The 23,915-nt window shown below is 40.5% G+C and overlaps 2 protein-coding genes across 3 annotated transcripts; both read left to right on the forward strand.

Annotated features, from left to right (window-relative positions):
- Nucleotides 1-5,034: 5,034 nt before the first annotated feature.
- lix1l (limb and CNS expressed 1 like) lies at nt 5,035-14,813 on the forward strand. Of its 2 annotated transcripts, XR_013933992.1 has the most exons (7): nt 5,035-5,860; nt 9,195-9,358; nt 9,728-9,868; nt 10,195-10,290; nt 11,010-11,087; nt 11,362-12,200; nt 12,241-14,813. XR_013933992.1 is itself a non-coding variant. In XM_080441599.1 (6 exons), exons 1-6 carry the CDS (start codon nt 5,521-5,523, stop codon nt 11,611-11,613), a joined length of 1,071 nt encoding a protein of 356 aa, XP_080297725.1. In that variant the 5' UTR covers nt 5,035-5,520; the 3' UTR covers nt 11,614-14,813. The 2 variants fall into 2 exon arrangements, 1 of the variants encoding a protein (XP_080297725.1); XM_080441599.1 differs by having other exon boundaries at nt 11,362-14,813.
- An 878-nt stretch (nt 14,814-15,691) lies between these two features.
- Nucleotides 15,692-22,007, forward strand: sf3b4 (splicing factor 3b, subunit 4). Its single transcript, XM_080442047.1, has 6 exons — nt 15,692-15,757; nt 16,547-16,675; nt 17,317-17,859; nt 19,615-19,785; nt 20,372-20,563; nt 21,665-22,007. Exons 1-6 carry the CDS (start codon nt 15,724-15,726, stop codon nt 21,841-21,843), a joined length of 1,248 nt encoding a protein of 415 aa, XP_080298173.1. The 5' UTR covers nt 15,692-15,723; the 3' UTR covers nt 21,844-22,007.
- The last annotated feature ends 1,908 nt before the right edge of the window (nt 22,008-23,915 follow it).

The following is a 23,915-nucleotide window of genomic DNA, read 5'->3' on the forward strand; positions in this document are numbered from 1 at the left end:
AGGATATACCACTGGAGTGTAAATGCTAAAAGGAACTATAAATGTGTGCTCAGTCGAGCACACATCTCCGCCAGGCCGGGTGGAACACCATAATTGGACAAGACTGATGTCATGAACATGACATCAGTAATTGGACCAATATAAGTGTCAGAACACACAATATAACTGTATTCAACAACACTTGAAGAGGCTGCTTTTATTCATTATTGTCTGTTTGTGAAATGTTGAGGTGCACCGTATGTCTGAAAGAAGGACCTGTAAAGCATAGCTTTAATGCTGCTGTTCCTGTGAAACTCGAGGTTTACTTAATTGGCGTCAAAATTAAATTTGGCGCCAATATTCATTATGACAGTGATCAGATTCCATATCAAGTCCATATACAAACTGGGGCGCCCGCTGGCCTAGCGGTCCAGGCGCAAACCACATACAGTACGCTGGTAATCCAGCTTGACAGCATGTCGCGGGTTTGACTCCCGAGGCCGACGATCTTTGCTGTATGTCACCCCCCCATCTCTCTCCCCGTTTCCTGTCAGCCTACTATCCTGTAAAAATAAAGGCATAAAAGCCCCCATAAATATCTTTTTAAAAAAAAGAAAAGTAATCAACAAACTATACAATAAAAACGGGTCAAACATTGGCCAAATTGTAAAATAATATAAGAAAGAGGCAAACATTTTGAAAATAGCCAATCTACAAGCTTGTAGATTGGCTATTTTCACAATATTTATCTGTGGAACAGAGTCAAATTAAATGTAATGCCTCAACTCCTACAATACCATGTGTTTTTTATTTATCTTTCTGTCAATAAACATAAAAAAATCACACCCAGTGTGAAGTGAGCGGTGTTATTTAGAACAGTGGTCATCACAGTGATGGAAGCTCACTTAAAAACTTTTTTTTGAAGTGCGTGGTGCTATTTATAGGTTATGAATTTCATCATGCGTCTCGCTAGCCAATCACAGTACTGAGCAAAGGGTCTGAATACTTATCAGCCAATAACAGTACAGCGAAAGACAAATTTTCACGACGGATGGGTCATGGATCCCAACCCCACTTATAGGAGCGGCTACACCGCTCAAAAAGTTGACATACTGTATGGACATACAAGGTTTCTGCCTGCAGCAACAACATACTGTACTGTGCATATAGGCTAACATGTTCACCACATATTAGTGTGTTTGTTTGTGCAGATGACTGTTTGCAAACAGTGCTGTGTTTGCACTGCTTTAATCATTGAAAACTTGGTAAGAAGAACAAATAAAAACACAGACAGAAAAGGTGCCTCAGCCATGGACCCAGACCCTCCTTAATATCCACGCCTCATGCATTTTGAACTATGTAAATAAATAGAGGTGATTTGCATCATCCAGAGCCAGGGATGAACCCAACTAGCAATCCAAACTATTGAACCATTTCCATACGTTTTAATACAACAAGCTGTAGCCGGTTACAGCCTGTGCATTCATCAAACATGAAATCAAGATTATCTAGGTTTATCTAGTTGTGGAGTTTTCATTATTTTTTCTTTTTTAATGGAATTTGGATTTGCTGTGTAGCTTGCTCTCGTGTAAAAGGGCCTACATGTTTTTGCCACTTTGATAGTTAAAAGTCTGAATCGACCGTTCCTTTAAATGCCTAGTTAGAATAAACAGTTGAGGCGTATCAGATGGGCTGAGGAGTTGTTTTCACTGGTTGTGATTCATCATGAGTCGAGTTGCACTATGATCACTATCACTTTACTACAATTGCTCTGATCGCCTTTCTATGTTTTACTTTGGTTTAATATGCAGCCTAACCATGCATAGACCAACAGCAATTATGGTTGGTTTAAAATTTAGACTTGAATTACAAACTTCATTTCTTTTAAAATAAAGAAGTGTCGTAATTGATTGTGTACATGTCCATTTCTTATTTTAAACTGTGCTTTAAAGAAAAAGAAAGTTAGAGCCACCAGGAAGAAATTAGAGTCCTCAATTCACGGTTTTCCTTTCCTTTTTTCTACATTTAGTGTGGACAAATGTCATACTTTTGTAATCCTTTATTTAACCAGGGTAAATCACACTGAGGTTTCCATCTCTTTTTTTCAATAGGCTCTGCTTCACACTCACACTCACTTGGGAGCTGCCCAGTACAACCACAGTTATATACTGTTGGCCTATATGAGAAGCTCCATTGCAGCAGTTGGAGGTTTATTTCCTTGCTCAAGGGTACTTCAAACAGTGGGTGTTGAGGGAGGGGTGAGTGTTGGTCAATCACCTCCCCGCATAGATTAGATATGGATCAATTACAAAACATTCTTCCTCTGTAATCAATGTGTAATCTGGAATACTCTATACTTTTGCAATGTTTAACATTGATCAGACAAGACATTGATGCTGCGGAACTGCTTAGTTGCTTAGTGTATAACAATGTCATAAAAAAAGAATAAGCTTTAAACAAGTTGTTTTTATTTAGTTTAAGACAACAATAACAGTAAAACAGCTTTGACAATATCTCTACAAAAAGGTAAATCTAATATGGGGAGGTAACAGTGAAATATGATTTGGCTTGTTAAAATCATTTGCATTTTCTATTGCAATTAATGTTTAGTGCTTAATGCTAGCTTAATGTTATCTAGTAAACATATTGTTTAATCAACAGTTGCCTGTGAGTAAAATCCCCAGCCGTAAGCTACAACCTGATGGCAGTAGAGCTGAGGTCATTATTTTCTCCCCAACTAAAAGACCCCAACTAAAAGAACAACACACACATTAACACTGCACAAATGCCGAGGTAAGGTTAACGTAAACTAATCAGCTAAACGGATATCAGATTAACTGATATGAGATCACTAATCTCAGTTTAAGAATAGCAACATAAATGCAGTGATATCAGTGCTGCTAAAATGATTGATTCAATATTGTATTAACATGATTATTAACAGTACAAGTAGAGGTCTTTTAGGTTATGCTAAAAGGATAACACAATTGTGGCCCATTGTACTCAATTCATCAGTAATTCATGCAATGCAATGCAATGGGGCCGGAGTCAGAGGATTCTACTATCAGGTTCAAGGAGTTAAATTATGTTCACTTGTATTTTGAGGACAGGAATTCTTTTAGGTTAGTTTTGAGTTTGGCTAGGGAGTTGGGAACCTTTATGTCTTTTGGTAGGGCATTAGACATTTTGGTGGCAGCATAGTAGAATGCATTTTGATGAGGTGGTAGCCTACTGATACATCACTTTTATTCTTTTATCTTTATCTTCTTTCTAAAACGTAAAAAAAAAAGAATACTACCCCCTGCAGATATAGTTAAATGAACCTACAATCCCGTGATCTGACTTGTAACATGTATAAGGACTGCATTACCTCACATCATCGCCTCTTCAGAATGTAGTTAGTTTGACTTTAGACCCAGTTACTTTACCCCACTTCACCCTGGCACATCCTAGTGTTCTAAAGTTTAGAAGGCTGCGCCCTGGGTTAAGTGGGGTGAAGTCAGAAATTATCTTGTAGTCAGGATAAGCTATACTCTGATTATTGACGATTAGCCTACAATACATAAGTATAACCAGGGACCCCACCCCATACAAGATTTGAGTTGTTAAAATGTGTAAGCTTTGCAATGAGACGCATTGTTTGATTGATTGATGTACTTTATTTAGTAAGACATGAGAACAACAGTACATGGAAGTAGGCCTACAAATTCAAATTGTGAGCTTGTAGATCCGCTATTTTCACTATATCTTAAACGTTTATTGTCTCCGCCAGGCCGAAAGGCATGGCGAGAGAGTATGTTTTCGCCCCTGTCCGTCCGTCCGTCCGTCCGTCCGTCCGTCCGTCCGTCCGTCCTGTCTGTGTGTGTTACCAGCTAATCTCTAGCACCTTTGGCCCGGTCGCTCCGAAACTGTGCACACACACTCCCTGGATGCCAATTCAGAACCTCTGCCCCAATTTTTTCACATGGTTATAGCGCCACCAGGAGGCCGATTTGTGCAAAACTCTTTTTTTTTACATTACTCCTACAGATTTTATCCAAACGTCATGCAAATCGGTACACAGTATCTCTATAGATGGGTTTCCTGTTTGTAAACATGAGAGGATGATGCGCGCGCAGTGGAGGGGTGAGCCTATAGAGGGCGCTATTACCCGCAGCAGCTCTAGTCAAATGTACATTCATAAAATAAATGGTCTTCACCGGGTTTAATGAAAGTAGATTAAATTATGCAGTTTGTAATATCTTCTTTACTCAATAAAAATGATTTGTCGGAAGTTGGATCTGTTTGTATATAATAGCAGCATTATGCCTATTATGCCTATAATAGCAGCATTATGCCTATCTAAATCCCGAACACAATAACAGAGTGAAGGGCGCTTCCAGTTCGTTCTACCCCAGGCATGCGCAGATTGCGCACTCTGCTCTGTGATGACGTCGCGCGGAAACCCATCTATAGTCATGAGATCAACACAAATCTGTCCGATTTCCCATATTCCATCCTCATTGCCTATGGTTGGCTTCCAAAGTTTGCAGGATTGGTCCGTTTTGAACAAAAAGCCTCTATGCACGCAGCTTGCGATTTCCGTGAATTTTCACTCGCACATTCCCACTAGGCCGAGGAAGAAATGCCACCCTTTTCACATTGGCCTGTTATAGCGCCACCAGCAGGTCTAATTTAGCAAAACACATTTTTGGAACAAAATGCCTCAAATCATGAATGCAGTGTCTGATTGCCGTGAAAGACCTAAGAATAAATGGCACCCTTTTCACATTGGCCTATTATAGCGCCACCAGGAGGCCACAATAACGTACCTGACCTGGCGGAGACCTGTGCTCCAAGGAGCACTTTTTCTAGTTTATTTTGTACTTTTGTGGAATTTCTTAGACTTTTTCAATTTATCATTTTGAAAAATGTTAGAATGTTTATTATTTATGAAAAAGTGTGATTTCTTTTTTGGACATTTTAAATACCAGACCCATCTTTTGAAATAATAAGAATAATTTAGAAATAGGATATTTACTCGTGACCCATAAAAATGGGTCCACACGACCATGTCCACGACCCACACAAATGGGCCCCAACCCACTCTTTGGGAACCACAGCTTTAGAACACTGGGTGGGTTGTGCCTGGGTGAAGTGGGGTGAAGTCAGACGTTATCTTCAGCATGAGCTGTACTGATCCTTCACATAATATACAGTAACAGTACACGCCTACTGTACAGTAGATACCGCAACAGCGCCATCTACCTGCGTGTGCTGGACCAGAGGCGCTGGCTCGGGTTTCTTCTCCGCCTTTTCATGATTGACAACCCCAACAGCCTAATCCAGAAGGGAGAAGAAGAGAGCACAGCAGCAGAGGTCTGTTTATGAAGAGACATCGGATAAGTGCTTGTTTCGTCGACATCTCTCTTTGTCGAAAGCCTACGATCCTTTAGTTGCTTTCAAACGCAGTGAGAGCCTACTTTTCAATCGCACAACGCATTTTTTTCCACCTAGATCCCGGTGGGTTCTTCTTGAAGACATTTACGTGGTGGTGGGACAATGGAATCTATCCCTGATAATATCCGCTCCCAGAGACTCCAGCCGGGGATCCATGGGTTCGGTATGATCGGATCGACCGGGACCCTGCGCTCCTCCTCTCTTCGGCCCGGGGTGACGGTCCCCATAGCCCCGCTGCTGCTGCCTCCTCCCCCGGCCTCTCTGTCCTCCGGACCCCCTCCTCCGCCGCCTCCCTTACAGTTCCACAGCCTGTACGGCTCCATGGGCGGCTCGATGGGGCTCGGTGGTGCGGGGAACAACCCGGGGAACCCGGCGGTTCTGAAGGAAGCCGTGGAGGCTGTCGTTCGGAGCTTCGCCAAACACACACAGGGCTATGGCAGAGGTAGAGAGAGTCCAGTCACAGTGTGTGGCTCATGTCTTTCTTTTCATGTGGAGATGTGCTGACCCTGTATCAAGTTCTTCTCTTGCAGGAATGCCTGTTCAGGAATTTTGTGGGACCACAAGGCCAGTTTTCAGCTTGTTGTGTACGCCATTTGGAAGTCTAGGGCAGTGGTTCTCAACCTTTTCAGGCTGTGACCCCCCCAAAATAATCATATTTAACCTGGGGACCTCCCAAAATAATCATATTAGAACCGGGGACCCCCTAAAATAATCATATTTGAACTGGAGACCCCCACCCTGACAAGCACTTATAGGAGTTGAGGCATTCAATTTTGTTTGACTTGGTTCCACAGATAAAAATTGTGAAAACAGCTCACAGATTTAGCCTCTTTCATATATATATTTTTTGGAGAATTTGGCCAATGTTTGACCAGTTTTTATAGTATACAGTTTGTTGTGTAGTTTGTTGATTACTTTTGATGCAGTAATGGTCTTCTTTCTTTCTTTCTTTTCTTTCTTTTTTGTATTTAAAAGGTCTTAAAATTCCTTAAATTGTCACTTCACTGTCATCTGGGGACCCCCTCTCGCCCCCCCAAAAAAATCATGTGGGGGTCCCGGCCCACAAGTTGAGAACCATTGGTCTAGGGGACTAGTGTCCGCTGTATACAGTCTACACACTCTACTCTACTGTAGAGTCTACAGTCTACGAATTCACAAGTGGGAATTTTGTTTTTGGTATGACTGATTATTGCATACAGTATGCATCATTTAGGACAGTGGTGGTCAACAGTACTTGTTACTGTTATAGCTATGAGCGCCCCCCTCCCTTTTTCGTGTCAATAATGTGATAAGCTGCCTAGTTCGTGGTCTGGTCCGGTGCGGTTTAAGAAAGGATGTTTTAGGAATGCACTGTGTGACCTAAAAAATCACAACAATGACTGTCAGGGGTGTTCAGATTCAGATCAATACTTAGCCTATACTGTATATTTATCTAAGGATGGACAGTTATGATTGACTATTCTTATTGTACATGGTCTTTGTGGTGAAAAGGGGTCACACTGGATAATGATAATAATAAATAATAAGTGGTAGATATTATATTAGTTGAAAGCATGCATATTGCCTGAAAAGAAAAAAAACAATCATCACCACAGATTTAATACTAGTGTGGTCGATATCCAAACACAGGCGATGGAATTTGGAATTTAGCAATGCCATACTTGTCGGTCAAGAATTTGTTACACCCTATGCTTATTTCATGGCTTTAATCATTGTTCCTATATGTTATGTCCCCCGCCCCCTTGGCGACAGGGAGAAATGAGGGTGAATTAAGTTAGATTTCTATGGGAGGGCGACTGTTTCATCATACAGGGAAAGTCGGCCCCTAACCAGTGATGTTATTTTCCACATGATGATATTATTTAATATTTTTTAGTTATTACATTTTTATAACAAATGCTATACAATTCTAAGTACTGTTTACCTATACAAAAATAAGTATCTTATCTGGGAATTGCTTAATAATTGCTGAGAAAATTAGGCTGCAGTACAACCAGAGCTGTTTTCCATGTCTTTTGGTGCAAGTCCAAGTCTCAGTTCAGGTGTGTCACACAAAGTCTCAAGTCAAATCACAGGTCTTTCAGGGCATGTTGCAATCCAAGTTTTAAGTCTAAAGTTATGACGGAAGACTTTGGGACTTGGGAATGCTGACCATGGCTAATGACATAGGACTAGTTATAGTGGAATTGAACATTTGTATTTCTTCCATAGCTGTGCTACAATTGTCCCTTTATTCCCCCATCTCCCCAATTTTGTCATTACCAATTCCCTATGTGTACTGCGGTCCCTGTCGCTGCCAATCCACCCACTGTTGGCCTGGGTAGGGTGTAAATTATCATGTGTCTCCTCCCATAGACATGGAGTTACCAGCTGCTTTTTTCACCTGGCAGCAAAGACTTTTACCAGGAGAGCGTGACGTGCACATGGGTTCACTATCTCCCTCAGGTCCCCCTCCCCATTGAACAGGTGACTCAGCCAACAAGTTGCTAGTGCAGTGAGAAGGACATGTTCTGCCAGCTTCCCCACCCGCCAACACTGCCAATTGTGTTCATTGGAGTGCCCGGCCAAGCCAAAGGCGCCGGTGTCGGAAATTTAACCTGGGTGGATGAGTGTTTTACCTCTACAGGTAAAACACTCAACTAGTGTTTTACCCCACTACACATTTGTGCTACAAAAATAAATAGCAGGAGTTCATTATTTTGCATTTGTAAATCAGATACTAATCCCATATCTAAACCTTCGACTAGTGAAGGGTAACAGAGATGATTGGTTAGAATTAAAAAAAACATTTGGATACCACCATGTACCCAGCGTTTTGAAGTAGCCAATAGCACAGTGAAAGGTGTGGCTATCAGATATTATTTGACAATCCGAACCTTTATCACAACAACTAAATAAATGCACATTATTTGCTTATAATCAGAGCTGTTTTAGGGTCTTTTGGTGCATGTTTAAGTCAAGTCTCAAGTTGGAGCCAAGTCACATGTTTTGATTTACGTGATTCGGTTTACAACCAATATAACTAAGAAAGACCGAAAAGACAAAGACACAGTACAAATATGAGTTATACTTTGGGATCTACGCATACGTACTGTATGTGATGTAGTGCAATTTAACCAGGAACAGGATGGAACGTGTGAGTGATGACTTCAGGCCTGTAATGCTAAGGCTTATCAATACCAATCAGTCTTCAGAACCTGTGTGACTGTGAGCAAAGAGTAGGCTGTCTGTGTTTGCATCAAACAGTAGAGCTGAGCAAGGAAGAGCTTAGAGGCAAAGAGAGCCAGACAGAGTTGGAGAACGTCAACAGCACTCTTGTCTCTCCGCAGGCCAATGCACACCACAAATAATAGTTTATGACAGAGATGTTTGTTATAATTTCTTTTGTCTTTTGTTATTTCTTTGTGCACAGAAGACGGGGTCATATATCCACAGAATAAACACATAAAATATAGGCTTCAGTGGCCTTTTCTTTTTTCTTTTCCTCCCCCCCTTTTGGCTTAGCAGATAGGGGATTTTTTGCTAGGCAGTCACCTAAATACTTTCCAAGCAGGAAAAACCCAGACATCCATATTTGACAGTGTTTTCTGTGATGACCCCCCTCCTCTTGTCTTGTATTTCCAGTTTTGTAGTTTGAGCGGAAACATGTCGGATAATCTGTGTCTGTCTAAATACACAACTTAAGGAAGTGTTCATTTAACCAATAGGGCTGCACTTTGAAAGGCAAGATGGATATAAATATGACCATCTTACTGTGTGTTTGCTGTGTTTTACAGTTAACGTGGTGGAGGCTTTACAGGAGTTTTGGCAGATGAAGCTGACCAGAGGGGCCGATCTCCGGAATGGGGCTCTTGTTGTTTATGAAATGGTTCCATCCAACAACCCACCATACGTTTGCTATGTTAGCCTTCCAGGAGGCAGCTGTTTTGGGAGTTTCCAGGTACTTATTAAGTAGTTTATTTACTTATTGACTGTTTAAAAAGTCTGAGAGAGTTTAGGTATGTCTTTATGATAACTGAATATTTTGTGTCATAACAATCATACAATTACAGGTCCATTTATACCCTTTTGGAGTAGAATGAACACTGGATTTGACTGTGCTGCACAGCTTAATACTTTCAACAACTGATCCATGAAGGGTGGTTAAAGCTTATATGATGCAACGGCGTTGTGATTATATTGGGGTTACAAAAAGGCTAAAGTAGATGAATAAAGTAAACAACTGCTATCACTTAAGCATTTGGCTGCATATACTGTAAGCTTTGTGGGAATTTGGAAAGCTAATACATAAATTGTTCACTGTTTATAGTTCTGTCCAACCAAGGCAGAGGCAAGACGTAGTGCTGCCAAGATCGCTCTGATGAACTCTGTTTTCAATGAACATCCCTCCCGCCGGATCACAGATGACTTCATTGAGAAGAGCGTGTGTGAGGCTCTAGCCTGCTTCAAAGTAAGTTCTGCTCATACGTTTTGGTGTTAAAAAAGAAAGAAGCAAATGTCAACTCCAAGCCGTCCCAGCCAATTAGAATGATCCCTAGGCTATTAAGGAAAGTTGTTTTTATACAAGAATGTATGTTTTCATCCCATCATCTAAACACATGCTCCAAAGAATATCTGTGTCTATGTTGCACACGCACACGCACACACACACACGCACACGCACACACACACACACACACACACACACACACACACACACACACACACACACACACACACACACACACACACACACACACACACACACACACATTAATCATCTTGCTTTATACACAGGGTAACAGAGAAGAGGCAGACAACCCCAGCACGGGAATTGGGGCATTTCGCTTCATGCTTGAGTCCAACAAAGGAAAATCAATGCTGGAGTTTCAGGTGCATATTATATATGTCAATCTGGAATGTGTGTGAGTGTGCATGGTAGTCATATGATGACTAGCATTTCATTCTATTAGACAGGGTTTGAGTCCAGACCCTCTGTGGTCATACAGTTACTTCAGGCGTAGTTGGCCTCAACAACACTGAGTGCAGAACTGTCTTACTCATGCATGTGTGAGTGAAGAGCAGTCTTCATTCACCATGCTGGATAGTCGGTCTTCGCAAGTGAAGGGCTTAATATACTTTGTTGTGCGCGATGTAACACACCGCAAATATCTACAACCTCACAATGCTTCACGCTGTGAGACATTGTGAGATCAGCTATTCTTTCTGCACAACACCGTCATGCAACAAAGTATAAATCACCCTTATGTTGAAAGTTATGACATACTGTAAAATATATGCATTAGAATGCTCATTATTTATATTTACTCCATGGTTGTAACATGTTTAGAGACAGCAGCTTTTTGTTTAGTTTTTTTGTGTTGCTTTAGTTTACCAGTTAATCCAATATCAATGGCTCACCATTTATAGTACCAACTTTTCATCTAAAGAAATTGCCATATGATTAGTTCTTTGTATTTCCAGATGTAAGACGTTATTACTGGTACTTTTTTAAGAAGACTAGAAAGGAAATGAAAGATAATCAGAGCTACAGTACGACACTGTATACATGCATCCATGGTCTCGTCTATTTAACTGCGTTTCTGTTTCAGGAATTGATGACAGTATTTCAGCTGCTGCATTGGAATGGTAGTCTCAAGGCCATGAGAGAAAGGCAATGTTCCCGACAGGTACTGTGTGTGTGTGTGTGTGTGTGTGTGTGTGTGTGTGTGTGTGTGTGTGTGTGTGTGTGTGTGTGTGTGTGTGTGTGTGTGTGTGTGTGTGTGTGTGTGTGTGTGTGTGTGTGTGTGTGTGTGTGTGTGTGTGTGTGTGTGTGTGTGTGTGTGTGTGTGTGTGTGTGTGTTTGTTAATGAATGCAGGTGTTGATAGACGAGTGAATAGTAACCTTTAACATTTTATAACATATTATATAACTGTTTCTCATTTAACTTATTTCCCCTTCAGGAGGTGCTGGCTCATTACTCCCATCGGGCTCTAGATGATGACATGCGGACCCAAATGGCCGCTGATTGGGTAAACCGAGAACAAGGAGTTGCAGGTACTATTGGCCAGGAGCTGGCCTCAACAGAGCGAGAACTCGAAGACTCCAGGCTTGCCGGCAGAGAACTGCGATTTCACAAGGAGAAGAAAGACATCCTGATGTTAGCTGTGGGCCAACTCAATGCAGCCAACAGCGCAACGCTCCCCTCGCACTAGCCAGGTCAAGTGTTCTTTGTGGAAAAACACCTTCACGCTTTATAGGATTGCTGGCACCAGTATTGATGATGATGATGGTGGTGGGATCTGACCCAGCTTTTAGGTTTTGAATCTTAAAAGCTTTGGGATATTTTAGGTTTTGTATCTTAAAAGCTTCGAGTTTTTAGGGTTTCATATCTTACATCATGTTAGGAGGATCAGATATTCATGCCTTATTTTGTTCACATCAGTCCTCAGCTTACTGATATAGCCGTTTTACCTCTTTGTGCCTAGTGATCACAGGACAATATTGCTTGGTTTTAGTTACCTGTAAGTATGCTTGGCATAACAACAGGTGGATGTTCACACGTTTCATCCAGTGTCATTATTTTAAAGATGAACTGAATCAAAGTAAGTTTTATATTGCCGAGCTAGAGAGACAAAGCCTGCCTTTCATCAGTGAATGTACTGGGCATGTGGCAGTATAAACATCAAGCCAAATCCAGCCGATTAGAATGATCCCTACTAGAAAACAAAAGGGTATGTTTTGATCCAATCACTCTGAAATCATATTAATATATGAGAGTGTTTACATACAAAATGTACTGGTTAATTTCCCATTTAAGGTCATTCGTTAAAAAAAAAAAGACATTGATATGCATCTTTGAATGAGCAGAATATCTACCTGACTTCAGTAACCAATAGTAAGGGGTAGAAAATGTTAACGTACCAGTTTCCTGGCTAATCATAATACGCTTATAATATTTGAGTTTCATAATTGCCACATGAGCTCATCACTGCTATTCTAAATCATTTTAAATGTTAGCTTGAAATGTATTGAGTGGAATACTATGGTGTCATGAATAAGATATGTGTATGTAAACACAATCATTGGCTCTTGTAATGTAGCTTTTGGGACATGAGGCAAAAGTAATAACTGATTGTACTTCGGCAAACAGACAGTTATCCGAGAAGTCAAGCAGTGAACCATTCAGATGTTTTCTTTTATATTTTATGTGTGTATGAAGACATACGGATATTTTTTCAAGTGTTATATGTATGTTAGGTCAACATGAGAGGGGCCTAATGTACACACTATCAATTATTCCAACTAAGGGCCTTTAAGTGTTATAAATGTAGTCTCTTGGCAAGAATTTGTGTTATAATTCTGACACTGTTAGTGTCCTGGGGTCAAATATAAAAGAGGAGGAGTGTGTTTCTTTGTGTAATTTGAACAGGTTTATGTTGTCAACTTAAATGTAGGCAGGGATTTGAACAGAAACATCTACTTGCAAAGCGCTTTTAACATGAATGATGATCTGTAGGTGTCAAGAGTACGCCCAAGCAGCACTTGCATTTACAGTTTGGTTATTGAGTTTCATGAAGGATTTGTTAGCAGTGCTGGTGCAAGTTTATCTGTAGCTGTCAACTGTCCACCCACACAGCACTTGCATTTACAGTTTGGGTATTGACATATTTGAAGGATTTGTTAACAGTGCTGGAGCAAGTCAATGGGACAAAACTTATGTTTCTGAACATACACAATACGTTAGTAAGTCTAAGGACCATAATACCATTTTTGTTCATTTAAATCTGATATCCTAGCATTTAATTGTTTATTGTATTTCTTGCAGTATTGCACTCATGAAGGTATTTTCTAGTAGTGGTTGTGTTTTGTAATTGAAGTTCATGATGTGGTTCTGCTAAAAAGGAAATCTGGGCAAGAGTTTTATGAGTTGAGGGCGAATATCATATTGATGAATGATAGCTAAGTGCTTGTGAAATGCTGTGTGGTAGCAGCTCATTGCACATTGAGGAGGTGACTGTAAGCAGTTAACAATTATGATTGTAGTCAGATTTTATCACCACATTGCTGTTCTTTCCTTGGGTGATGTGCCTTTTTAAAATAATTGCTAGTATGCGAAAGATGGACTCAATGTTTTATACAAACTACCTTGGAAATGAGCTCTCAGTATACACTGGCTCAAGCTCAGTAAGATATGTCATTCAAGGGGTTACACCCTCAAGTGCTGCCTGAGTTAGCTACCCTTTACACAGAGTCAGTTGTTTAGAGTCAACAAAAAAGATTTGGGGCTGTTTTTGAGTTTCGCAGGCTTATTTTTGTTCATTCTTTTGGGCTGCATTTGACTACCTTATGGTTATGTACATTATTGAACAACTCAAAAGTCTATATATACAGTATATGACAACTTTACTCTGCATTTATTTTGTCATAATCATTGGAAATGTACATTGAAAATGTAGCTATATTGTAGTCTATACTGGCTTTAAAAGTGCCATTAGAAAATTGCATTAGACTTTTAATTGCTTTTATCAATTCACAAAAACAGTTTACTTCTCAGCTTATAAAATGTTTTATACCAATAGAAATATGGCTAAGTGTAATGCTACCCAGTTTAATGGACATGTTGCCACCAGTTAAAGTAATACTTTTATTGTAACTTATAGTTACACACCTCACAGATTGCCATAGAGTAGTGCTAAAAGAGGTTAAGAGCCTGCCAAAATATGTTGAGAATTGAACCTTAAGCAAACCTAATTTCAGCCTGACATTTCATGCTAAAGCCACTGAAATGACACAATTTCTCTTTAATTGACTTGCTAACTATTTTGAATTTAGTAGTTAATGGGTCTGAAGTAGCTGGCAGTTCACTACCTGAATTGAATTATGTTGTTGTTTTTCTTGGACCAATGATATTTCCTCAGCTTTTAATAGTGATAAGCATAGGCAAATGGCGCCCTATTCAGATTATTGGCCCAGTCACAGTGCTGTGAATCTGCACACCCATGCTGCCTCTTCAAAGAGACCCTGATCCAGACTAATATGTGAAATTTAAACAGAAATATGTGATTAAGAAGCTAAACAGTGGGCTGTATCTTGCCAAGAACTTCTGAAGTAAGAGATTTTCTTTTGTCTGCACATTTTTTTTGTACGATTGTAATACAACTTTTTAAGCCATTAACTCCCTGTTATTATAAACATCGTACATGTTATCCCTTTATGACCATTCTCTGTTACGTCTTTGCTTTTTATACAATGTTAAACAAACATAAGCATTTGTAAGCTTATATATTTTTTCTTGTTACTGTCCATTTTATACAAATCTTTGGCTTTCAATGACGCATGATTTATTCACCAATATTTTGGTTTATATGAGTTTTATACAGTGTTTTATAATAAAAACAAGTTAAAAAAAACATTTTGTGTGATACAACCCCTATGTATTTTCTATGACCAATTCAAGGTGTTCTTTTCCATTTCCACATTTATACCGTCAGCAGATTTATTAAATGTAATAAAGCAGCCAATAGAAGTGTTTGTCATGTAAATTATTTTAGTATACAATATTTCCTCAGGGTCTTTGTAGCCAGCACTTTTGTCTGAAATCAAAAATAATTAAGCTCTCATTGAATGACGTTTGGGGTCCCACTTAGGCCTAACTTTTGGGACCCCTGGGCCTGCTCACAATATAGCCTGTTAGATACTGTTCGTTGACAATACTTGAGGATATTTGAATATGAGTGTATGATTTTGTAAGCCAAATTACAATAGGACACAAAAATCTGCATGTGTGTCTTAACCAGCCAAAGTCATTACTATCCAAGACATTCAGCATAAGTCCATCATTTACTACTTGTTTATGTGGTTGAGAATCAACAAATGAAGGACACAGTTAACCACTTGAACCCCAGCAAACAGAAAATACACTAGTATTCAGCCATGAGGGACTCCTGTTACCCATATGTTTTGATTGATTGAATACTTTATTTAGAAGTTTGCAGAAAAAAAGCACATGAAAGTACAGTTCAAATACAAGGTCAACTAAATAGGATTAAAAAGCCCAAGAAAGCCATTGGCTTGTTTGAATTGGGGTCCTTTTGTACTCAATTCATAGTGATATGAATTGAAAGTGATATGGGGTTTAAGCATAGAGTTATAATATATCGGGTTTAAGTGGTTAACACAGGAAATGATAGAGCATATTTTATATTTACATTTATTTGAATATCATTGTAAGAAAAAAAGCTCATGGAATATCCGCCCCCAAAAGCGGAAGAGGCGGGGCATAAACTCGTTGTGGACGGACGCTCGCTCTGCGTTCATTCAACATGGCGGCGGGACCAATTTCTGAGCGAAATCAAGGTAACAAAACAAATAACCAACTGTCTAAGTGGAATTTATTCTTTTGCCTCACATTGTTTTATTTGCCTAACACATCCTCGTAAAGTCCTTTGACCAACTTTACAGATAATGTACCTAGTTTTACCCTGAGAGCCTTGATAATAGCTGTGTGATAAGCCATGGAGTAACGTTTCACATGGAGGTCGGCTGTTCCTGCTTATTTAGCTAGTTACTACTTTGTATTTATATAGTGATTTATCATAAATACATTTCTATTTATTGTCGGTGTCGTTAATATTGATGTAAAATGCGACTTATTAAGTTGTTTCTATAAAATTAGAGTCGTACTGTTGGCTGACTCCGTATGAATGAACTCAGTTAAACAGCATGCTATTGCTAAGCTAACATCAGCTTTGAAAACAGCGTGAAACTGCCGGCTAGTTGAACACCCTTCCTCTGTTGCCTTGGATCAAGGCTATCATAGATGTGTTTGATCGAGTCTGACTTCTACTTTCGTATCTAGATATGCACTTGTCAAAATCGATCAAATACATCTATGATAGCCTTGATCCAAGGCTACTTCCTAAGTAATTTTGTTGCTTTCGTTACTATGAATCGAATACACGGGACCTCAATGGAAGTCCCCAGGATTTTTGGTGTTGTCCTTTTAGACCAAGTGTATGGCTGTACTCGTGTTGTTTGCATTTCTCTCTAATAAAGTATTCAATCAATCAATCAAACTTTGCTATGTTATATTCTCCCATCAACCATGGCAGCCATTGTAAACGTATTGTTTGTGCTCCACAACAGACGCCACAGTGTACGTGGGTGGCTTAGATGAGAAAGTGTCAGAGCCACTACTATGGGAACTTTTCCTGCAAGCTGGCCCTGTGGTCAACACACACATGCCCAAAGACAGAGTTACTGGTCAACATCAGGGTGAGTGTTATTGTTCTTTTATCTGGTGATTGGGCTTAAGGTTACCATTGCTACAAAAGATTTGATCGGTTTCAGGTGGACCATGGAAATCACTCAGTGGTTCCAACCCCCCTTTTGGGGGGTGGGGGGTTGTTTGTCTCTGCCTGTATGTTCTCACTTTGTTATCAGTCCAACTTGTCATACAGAAAAATAGCAGATCTACAAGCTCACAACACGTTGCGACATGTTGTGAGCTTGTAGGCCAGATATTTTCACTATTCATCGTACGAGAGGTAACCTTTCTGAAAAAATCTAAAGTTTGCACGTGTGGGGGTTTCAGCTTTTCTCAGATGTAAGAAGGGGGGGGGGGGGGCTCCAAGGAAGAAAGGTTGGGAACCACTGATCTAGATCGCTTTGGATCAAATCTTGCGAGGGTTAACATATAACTGCCAGAAACACACCGGCTATGGAAGGAAACTGCAACTAACATTACACTGGCACTGTAATAGCCTTTAATATCTTGTATGCCTTATCAAGGTGACTCTTGCTGCAGTTTTACTGTGATATTTAACTTTCTAAGTAATCCTGTAATCTCTTGTGGTAAAATAGGCTATTGAATTCTACTTGCCAACGTTTTCCAACTAACCCTTTTTCTCTCCCAGGCTATGGATTTGTGGAGTTCCTCAGTGAAGAGGATGCTGACTATGCCATAAAAATTATGAACATGATCAAACTGTATGGCAAGCCCATTCGAGTCAATAAGGCTTCTGCGCACAACAAAAACCTGGATGTGGGAGCTAACATCTTCATCGGTAATCTGGATCCAGAGATTGACGAGAAGCTGCTCTACGATACATTCAGTGCCTTCGGCGTAATCCTTCAGACACCCAAAATCATGCGTGACCCAGACACTGGTAACTCCAAGGGGTATGCCTTCATCAATTTTGCCAGTTTTGATGCATCGGATGCGGCCATTGAGGCTATGAATGGCCAGTACCTCTGCAACAGGCCCATCACGGTGTCTTACGCTTTCAAGAAAGATTCCAAAGGTGAAAGGCATGGCTCAGCGGCTGAGCGCCTCCTGGCAGCCCAGAACCCCCTCTCCCAGGCCGACAGACCCCACCAGTTGTTTGCAGATGCACCACCACCACCCAGTGCACCAACACCCGTCCTTACCACACTGGGATCAGGGATGCCCATGCCAGGTAGGGCCAAACCACTGTGCTTAAGCTGGTTATGGAGTTTATGTTTGCAATGTCTCTGTTTGTACATTTCCTTACAATTTTGTATTTTACATTCTTTATCATTTCTACTTCAAACATTGTGTAGTTTTTTTTGTAACTTTAAGTTGTTTATCATTAACAGTAATTTAAAACCATTTATTGCAACATCAAAAAGGCTCTGGACTTAGTGATGGTCCCCAATGAATCTGAGCGAGTGTGTATAAGGGAGCTGGGGACACTACTACCCCACATGATAAACATACAATATATGAAATGATAGCATGAACCATGCAATTCTGAGATGCTGCAATAGCAGGAGATGGTTGGGGTGGTGGAGAGTTTCTGAGACGATGGCAGCACAAATGGCATGAAATATCAGCAGAGGAGTGTGAGCTGTCAGTTTATGATTGGATGAGGAGTTGCTCATCCTTATCAGCTGTAGCAGTGTGAACTGTGAATGAAATGCTGATGGGTGCTTGACTTCTGCATCTGCCTGAACTAACGTGATGCTTCAGTTATGGTATCCTAGATGGATGTCCTACATAATTTGGGAACTGACAAATACAACTTGATTATCCTAGTATTATATACTTAAGAAGCCTCTGTCCGTCAGTCTGTCTCTGTGTTCCGCATGGTTCTTCTCAGTGGGTTGAGCAATTGATCTGAACTTGCACACGGGCATTGACCATTAGCTTAGGCAGACAGTGTGGAAGCCCGTTTTTCACTTTCCCAAAATAAAAGCTGTGTATTAGTGTTTTGTGTAAACGCCAGACATTCATAGTCCGGGCTCTGGGATCTCTAGTCTGGCTACACTTTACTTGGCTTACACACACACACACACACACACAGAAACAACGGCAGAACATACAGATGCTGCAAACTTATAAAGGACTTTCATTAAGTGCCCGTGTCCACACGCACTGTTTTATGAGCGGGAGGGCGCTTTGGATATTATCTCCATAGCACTAGCACGCACATTGACACATGCACTGTTTGAATCCACGTTGTGTTAATAGCACACATAGCTTAGCTGAAACATCAACTTCTCATCATGGTTGTGGGTGGCAATGATTCCACGTCGGGTGGTAAATGACCGGGTTATCAGTCACACACCACATGCCAATAGGATTAAATCATTGTCCAAAACTAACCCAAAAGTCTGCATATAGTTTGGCTGCGCACATCGGCCCGGTATGGACTAGTTAGTTACTAACCAGCAGAGCATTAAATGTAATGTTCCTTCATAAATGCATGTGCATCATATTGGCTTACAGTGTGCTCTAATACATTGGTTCTCAAAGTGGGGTCCGGGGACCGTCCTTGAGGGAGTTCCAGGGGGTCCCCAGCTAAATGATGGATAGTTAGGAACCAAATGGACCCTTATGGGTCTGTAACTCTGAGAGTGTACAAATGGACCCGTTAGTTCTATTTGTACACTCTGAGTTAAATTAACATTGATTTTACAAACAAAAATGGGGTTCCAGAGATAGAAATGCCATTAAATGGGGGTCCGCAGCCTAATGCATGTCAAACTGGGGGTCCTTGAAATTAAAATGGTTGAGAATCACTGCTAGAGCCGTATAAATCTTCTCTTGTGGGGGTCCCTGGCATATCTTTTCAAATGGGGGTCCGCGGGCTAATAAGTGTCAATTTGGGGGTCCTTGACATGAAAGAGTTTGAGAACCACTGCTCTAATAAACAGCCCAAATTGAGTAGTGCGGTTACCCTCCCCCACAGGCATGCCACCGCCCGGAGCCTTTCCTCCTGTACCTCCCCCAGGGTCGATGCCCCCAGGGATGCCGCCAGGGATGTCCATGCCCCTAAACCAAGGGGGACAGGTACCAAACGCTGCTGGTTCGGGGCCTCCACCTGGACCTCCTCCCTTCCCACCTGGCGGCATGCACCCAGGTAAGAACACTTCAAATGTCAGCCTTTACCTGATGTTCTTCTCCAGCACAGATTAGTGTCCCGACTCCTGCACAAAGATAGCCTGGCATGGCCAGCAGAATATCGTCTGGAACCAGGCTAGCACAAAGACACTTCAACTTGACACATTGGTTTTGGTATAAAATCAGAAAATATTATGCCACCTTGGTTTCCCCAATTTAGTTCTAAGTGGTTTAAGTTTAACCCCTTCAAGCACACAAGGCAATTTTTCACAATGCTGTATGTGGTGGGAATGTGTACTTTTATTGTTATTGTTGTTGGACTTGTTGTAAACTGCCAGTATTAACTATTTTCTACACATTTATCTGCCATTTTTGCTTAACCCATTTAGACTTGGAACACCAATTTGTTGTTATACCTTTCAATCCGGGAAACCCTTTTTGTAGTTTTTCAGAAAACTTTTTAGAATCGGCCTCGGGTCTAAGAAATGCCACTTTAGGCTACGCAACCACACAGGATTGGATTGAACAGCCATTGTGAAATGATAACTGTCTGTGCCTGTCACACAAAGCAAGTTCTGGAGTCTGTCCTTGTTTGTATCCCACAGGAATGCCTCCGATGGGCATGCCACCTCATGGACATGGACATGGACATGGACCTCCTGGAATGGTGCCACCGCCCCCTGCTCCACCAGGTTCTAACCAGCACCGGGCACCACCACCGCCTGGCATGCCCCCACACGGTCACCCACAGATGGGCATGCCACCCAGAGGACCATATGGCCATGGACCCCCGATGGGTAAGTTTGTTGTTTTTGTTTGTCAGGGTAAATTCAGAAAACATTGTATTGGGTTATAATAACATTAAATAGAGGTATAATATAGGGTTTCTAGTCGAGGCTAATGTGACCCCTGTTTGCGGTTAGGCGGTTCGCGGTTACACATTTTTTTTCATATTTTCTCTCAATAAGCTTATTTATTCTGGAACAGAATATATGTGTCAACTTTGGTTATCTTCTTATATCGAAATTGGCTTAAGGGAGGACCGGCCAGCGGGCAGACACGTCGTCACGCTCATGTCACTATGACTCAGCCATTACCATATAAGGAGTAGAGCACTGAAGTCTGACATCACTAAAGGTCGATATCCCCCTGGGTCACAGAGTTATTACATTGGAAATCCCATCCCATCTTAGATTGTGTCATATAAGAACTGTGTTCCAAAAAGAAACTTCTGAGGCTTCTTTGGGTATTTCATCCAGTATAATAACGAAAACAAATACTGCACAGCTCTCTCTGGATGGCATCATTTCACCTGAGGCTGTTAGGAAAGCAATCACTATCACACAATAATTGCCATTGTATCATTCCCTCCAGATAGTTTAAATATAAAAAAAAGGTGCTCAGTGATTGGACTTGGACTTGATGAATGTTGGACTTGATGTATGTTATCAGCTGTATATATGACACACTGGCACTTTTTCTTTCCTGAAGTCATTTATTATTAAGCCAAAATTAAATGGTTATTGCAGTCTAGAATCAGAATGAGCTGTGCTAAAATGTTGGTAAAACATACCTGAACAACAAAGATTCAAAAGTAATTCCTGAAAAGTCGTAAAAGTGCCTGCAGTTCTTATTAAATTAGTAACCTATAAGACATAAAAGCAATGGCTGTATTCACTCTCTGCCACTGGGTGATCACCCCAGCCTTGGAAAACTGTTAAGTGATCTATGTGCCCAAAAAGGTTGCCTACCCCTGGTTTACAGCAACATTGATGCAATAACGGATTGATGATTACAGATGACATTCTTTTTTTTTTCAAGTATAATCTTATCTATACAAATGCTGGATATGGTAGTTGCAGTAGATAAATAAAATATTTTCCACTTTCATTCACTAGGTCATCCCATGCATCCGGGTATGAGAGGCCCGCCTCCGCCCATGCCTCCACCTGGCTCCACCTGGGCTAGCGGCCCTCCTCGTCCCCCTCCGTTTGGCTTCCAGAGAGGGCCCCCCATGCCACCGAGACCCCCTGGAGCTCCACCTCGTGTTCCTATGAGAGGACCAATGCCACCATAGATTGAGGACTGCTGAGAGGGGCTCTCATTCTTTCATACTTTTTTTTTTAATGTTTCCAGATCTACTCTAGACTATAATTGTGAAAGTAATTTAACCACCACGTTCTGTCTTCTGTTGCCAATGTACAGATGCTGGCCTTTCGAGGAATAAAGGTTTTAATACAAGTTTTGGAGTTATTCTGTATCCACTTCGTGGCGTCGGTTTAAATTACACTGTGTTAAACAGGCAGGAGTTCTTTGGCAGCAATAATCTAGTCAAATCTGTGATGAGGGTCTAATATTCAGCAGGTCCATACCTTTAATAAAAAGAGGAAAAAGTACTAGCCCTTTTACATGCTTTGGCAGCAATAATCTAGTCAAATCTGTGATGAGGGTCTAATATTCAGCAGGTCCATACCTTTAAAGGTAGTGTAAGTGATTTGCAAAGTTTCAAATAATTGCAAAATGGGTCTATGTTCTGATAGTGCTCGTTACTATAGAGTGTCCTGTCCATATAAAGAGTCTCCATGTCTCTCCAGCTCTTTATAAAACAGAAAATGTATTTTGTAGTTTTTTTTTTTTTTTTTTTTGTAGTTTCATTTCCAATTTTATCCAACCAGGACAGAGAACTCAATCAGGATATAGATTAAACAAGTGAAATTGGAAGTGATGACACTAAGAAATGAGCAGACAAAATTTTAACTGGAACACTATACAAATTAAGCTTAAAAATGGGTACTTTCTCCTGATTGGCTGAGATTTTGACACCTACCGAAAAATGTATTTTCTGTTTATTAAAGAGCTGGAGAGACAGGGAGACATCTGTTACTGAACAAACACGCTATAGCAATGATTACTATCAGAATATAGTATTTTAACCTTTTAACAAAATACTTTTTGTTTTAACCAAAAAATATCACTTACCCTACCTTTAATAAAAAGAGGAAAAAGTACTAGCCCTTTTACATGCATCAGTGTTCTCCTTTGATTTTCCCCTCAGAAATAACTTTTGCAATCTTTCTGCATCCACCTCTCTAGTTTATGGTTGCTATAGTGAGACTGCTGGCAGTAAATGCTCACCAAGGGAGTAATGTCTCATAGCTGATGCGTGTCCTGGCTTGGTGCCAAACTGGTGAGAAACATGCAACAGCAAAATGTGAAACGAGTTTTGGTCATTGATCTATGGTGGTCCACGCAAACAAACAAAAAACAAATGTTTGTATTATCCAACACAAAAGCTCAATTTTCCTACTCTACTGTGAAAAGGGTCTATTGTATCTTCTATCAATAACATCTGTGACTATGCAGTACGCTATAGTCATAATTTCAGTGATTGAGTATGTCTTTAAACCAGTGTATTTTCAACTATGATTGTGAATTCTAAACTACTACCACATGTTCTAAAGTTCTAAACCTGCAATTAAAATACAGAAATCTCTTCACAGTTACAGTCAGGCGTGAGTTAGCATGAACACACAAGTAAACAGTGTGAACCCATGAATAAATGAGGAGAGCAAGCAAGCCCAAAGGTAAACATTTAGCATGTACTGTCACATGGGACTGGCTCCATCTGGACATTTGTTTGCCAGATCATTAAAAACTCATCAATCACCAATAACCATACTGTTTAACAATGTTCCACAACTGCTTGTGTTTAAAATGAATGATTGGAGAACTCATTGAATACACAATTGAGTTTATTTTCTTGATGATATACAGCATTAATGTATACACAATCCTACTATAGGGTGGTCCCTTAAATGCATAGCCTTATTAAATAATATAGCATCTGACCACTTAAAACAATATAATCTTGAAATTAACCACTTAAACACCATATGTGTGACCAGAGTCCCTCAGGGCTCTATACAAGTGTATTTTCTGTTGTTATTGTGGGGAAATCTGTTGCTGAAAATAGCCATCACAAGCGATGCCTCATTCCAATGAGCTTGTCAATCTGCTATTTTCTGTAAAAGCCTTCAGAATAAGGATGATGGGGTTTAAGTGGTTAATTATTTATGGTTAATAATCGTATCATTTCTACAGGTTGTGTTGCTTGTATGCGACCAACATTACCCGTCAACCTCAATGGAG

The sequence above is a fragment of the Gymnoscopelus braueri genome, assembly GCF_963280865.1.
Source record: "Gymnoscopelus braueri genome assembly, chromosome: 11".
Taxonomy (NCBI): Eukaryota; Metazoa; Chordata; class Actinopteri; order Myctophiformes; family Myctophidae; genus Gymnoscopelus; species Gymnoscopelus braueri.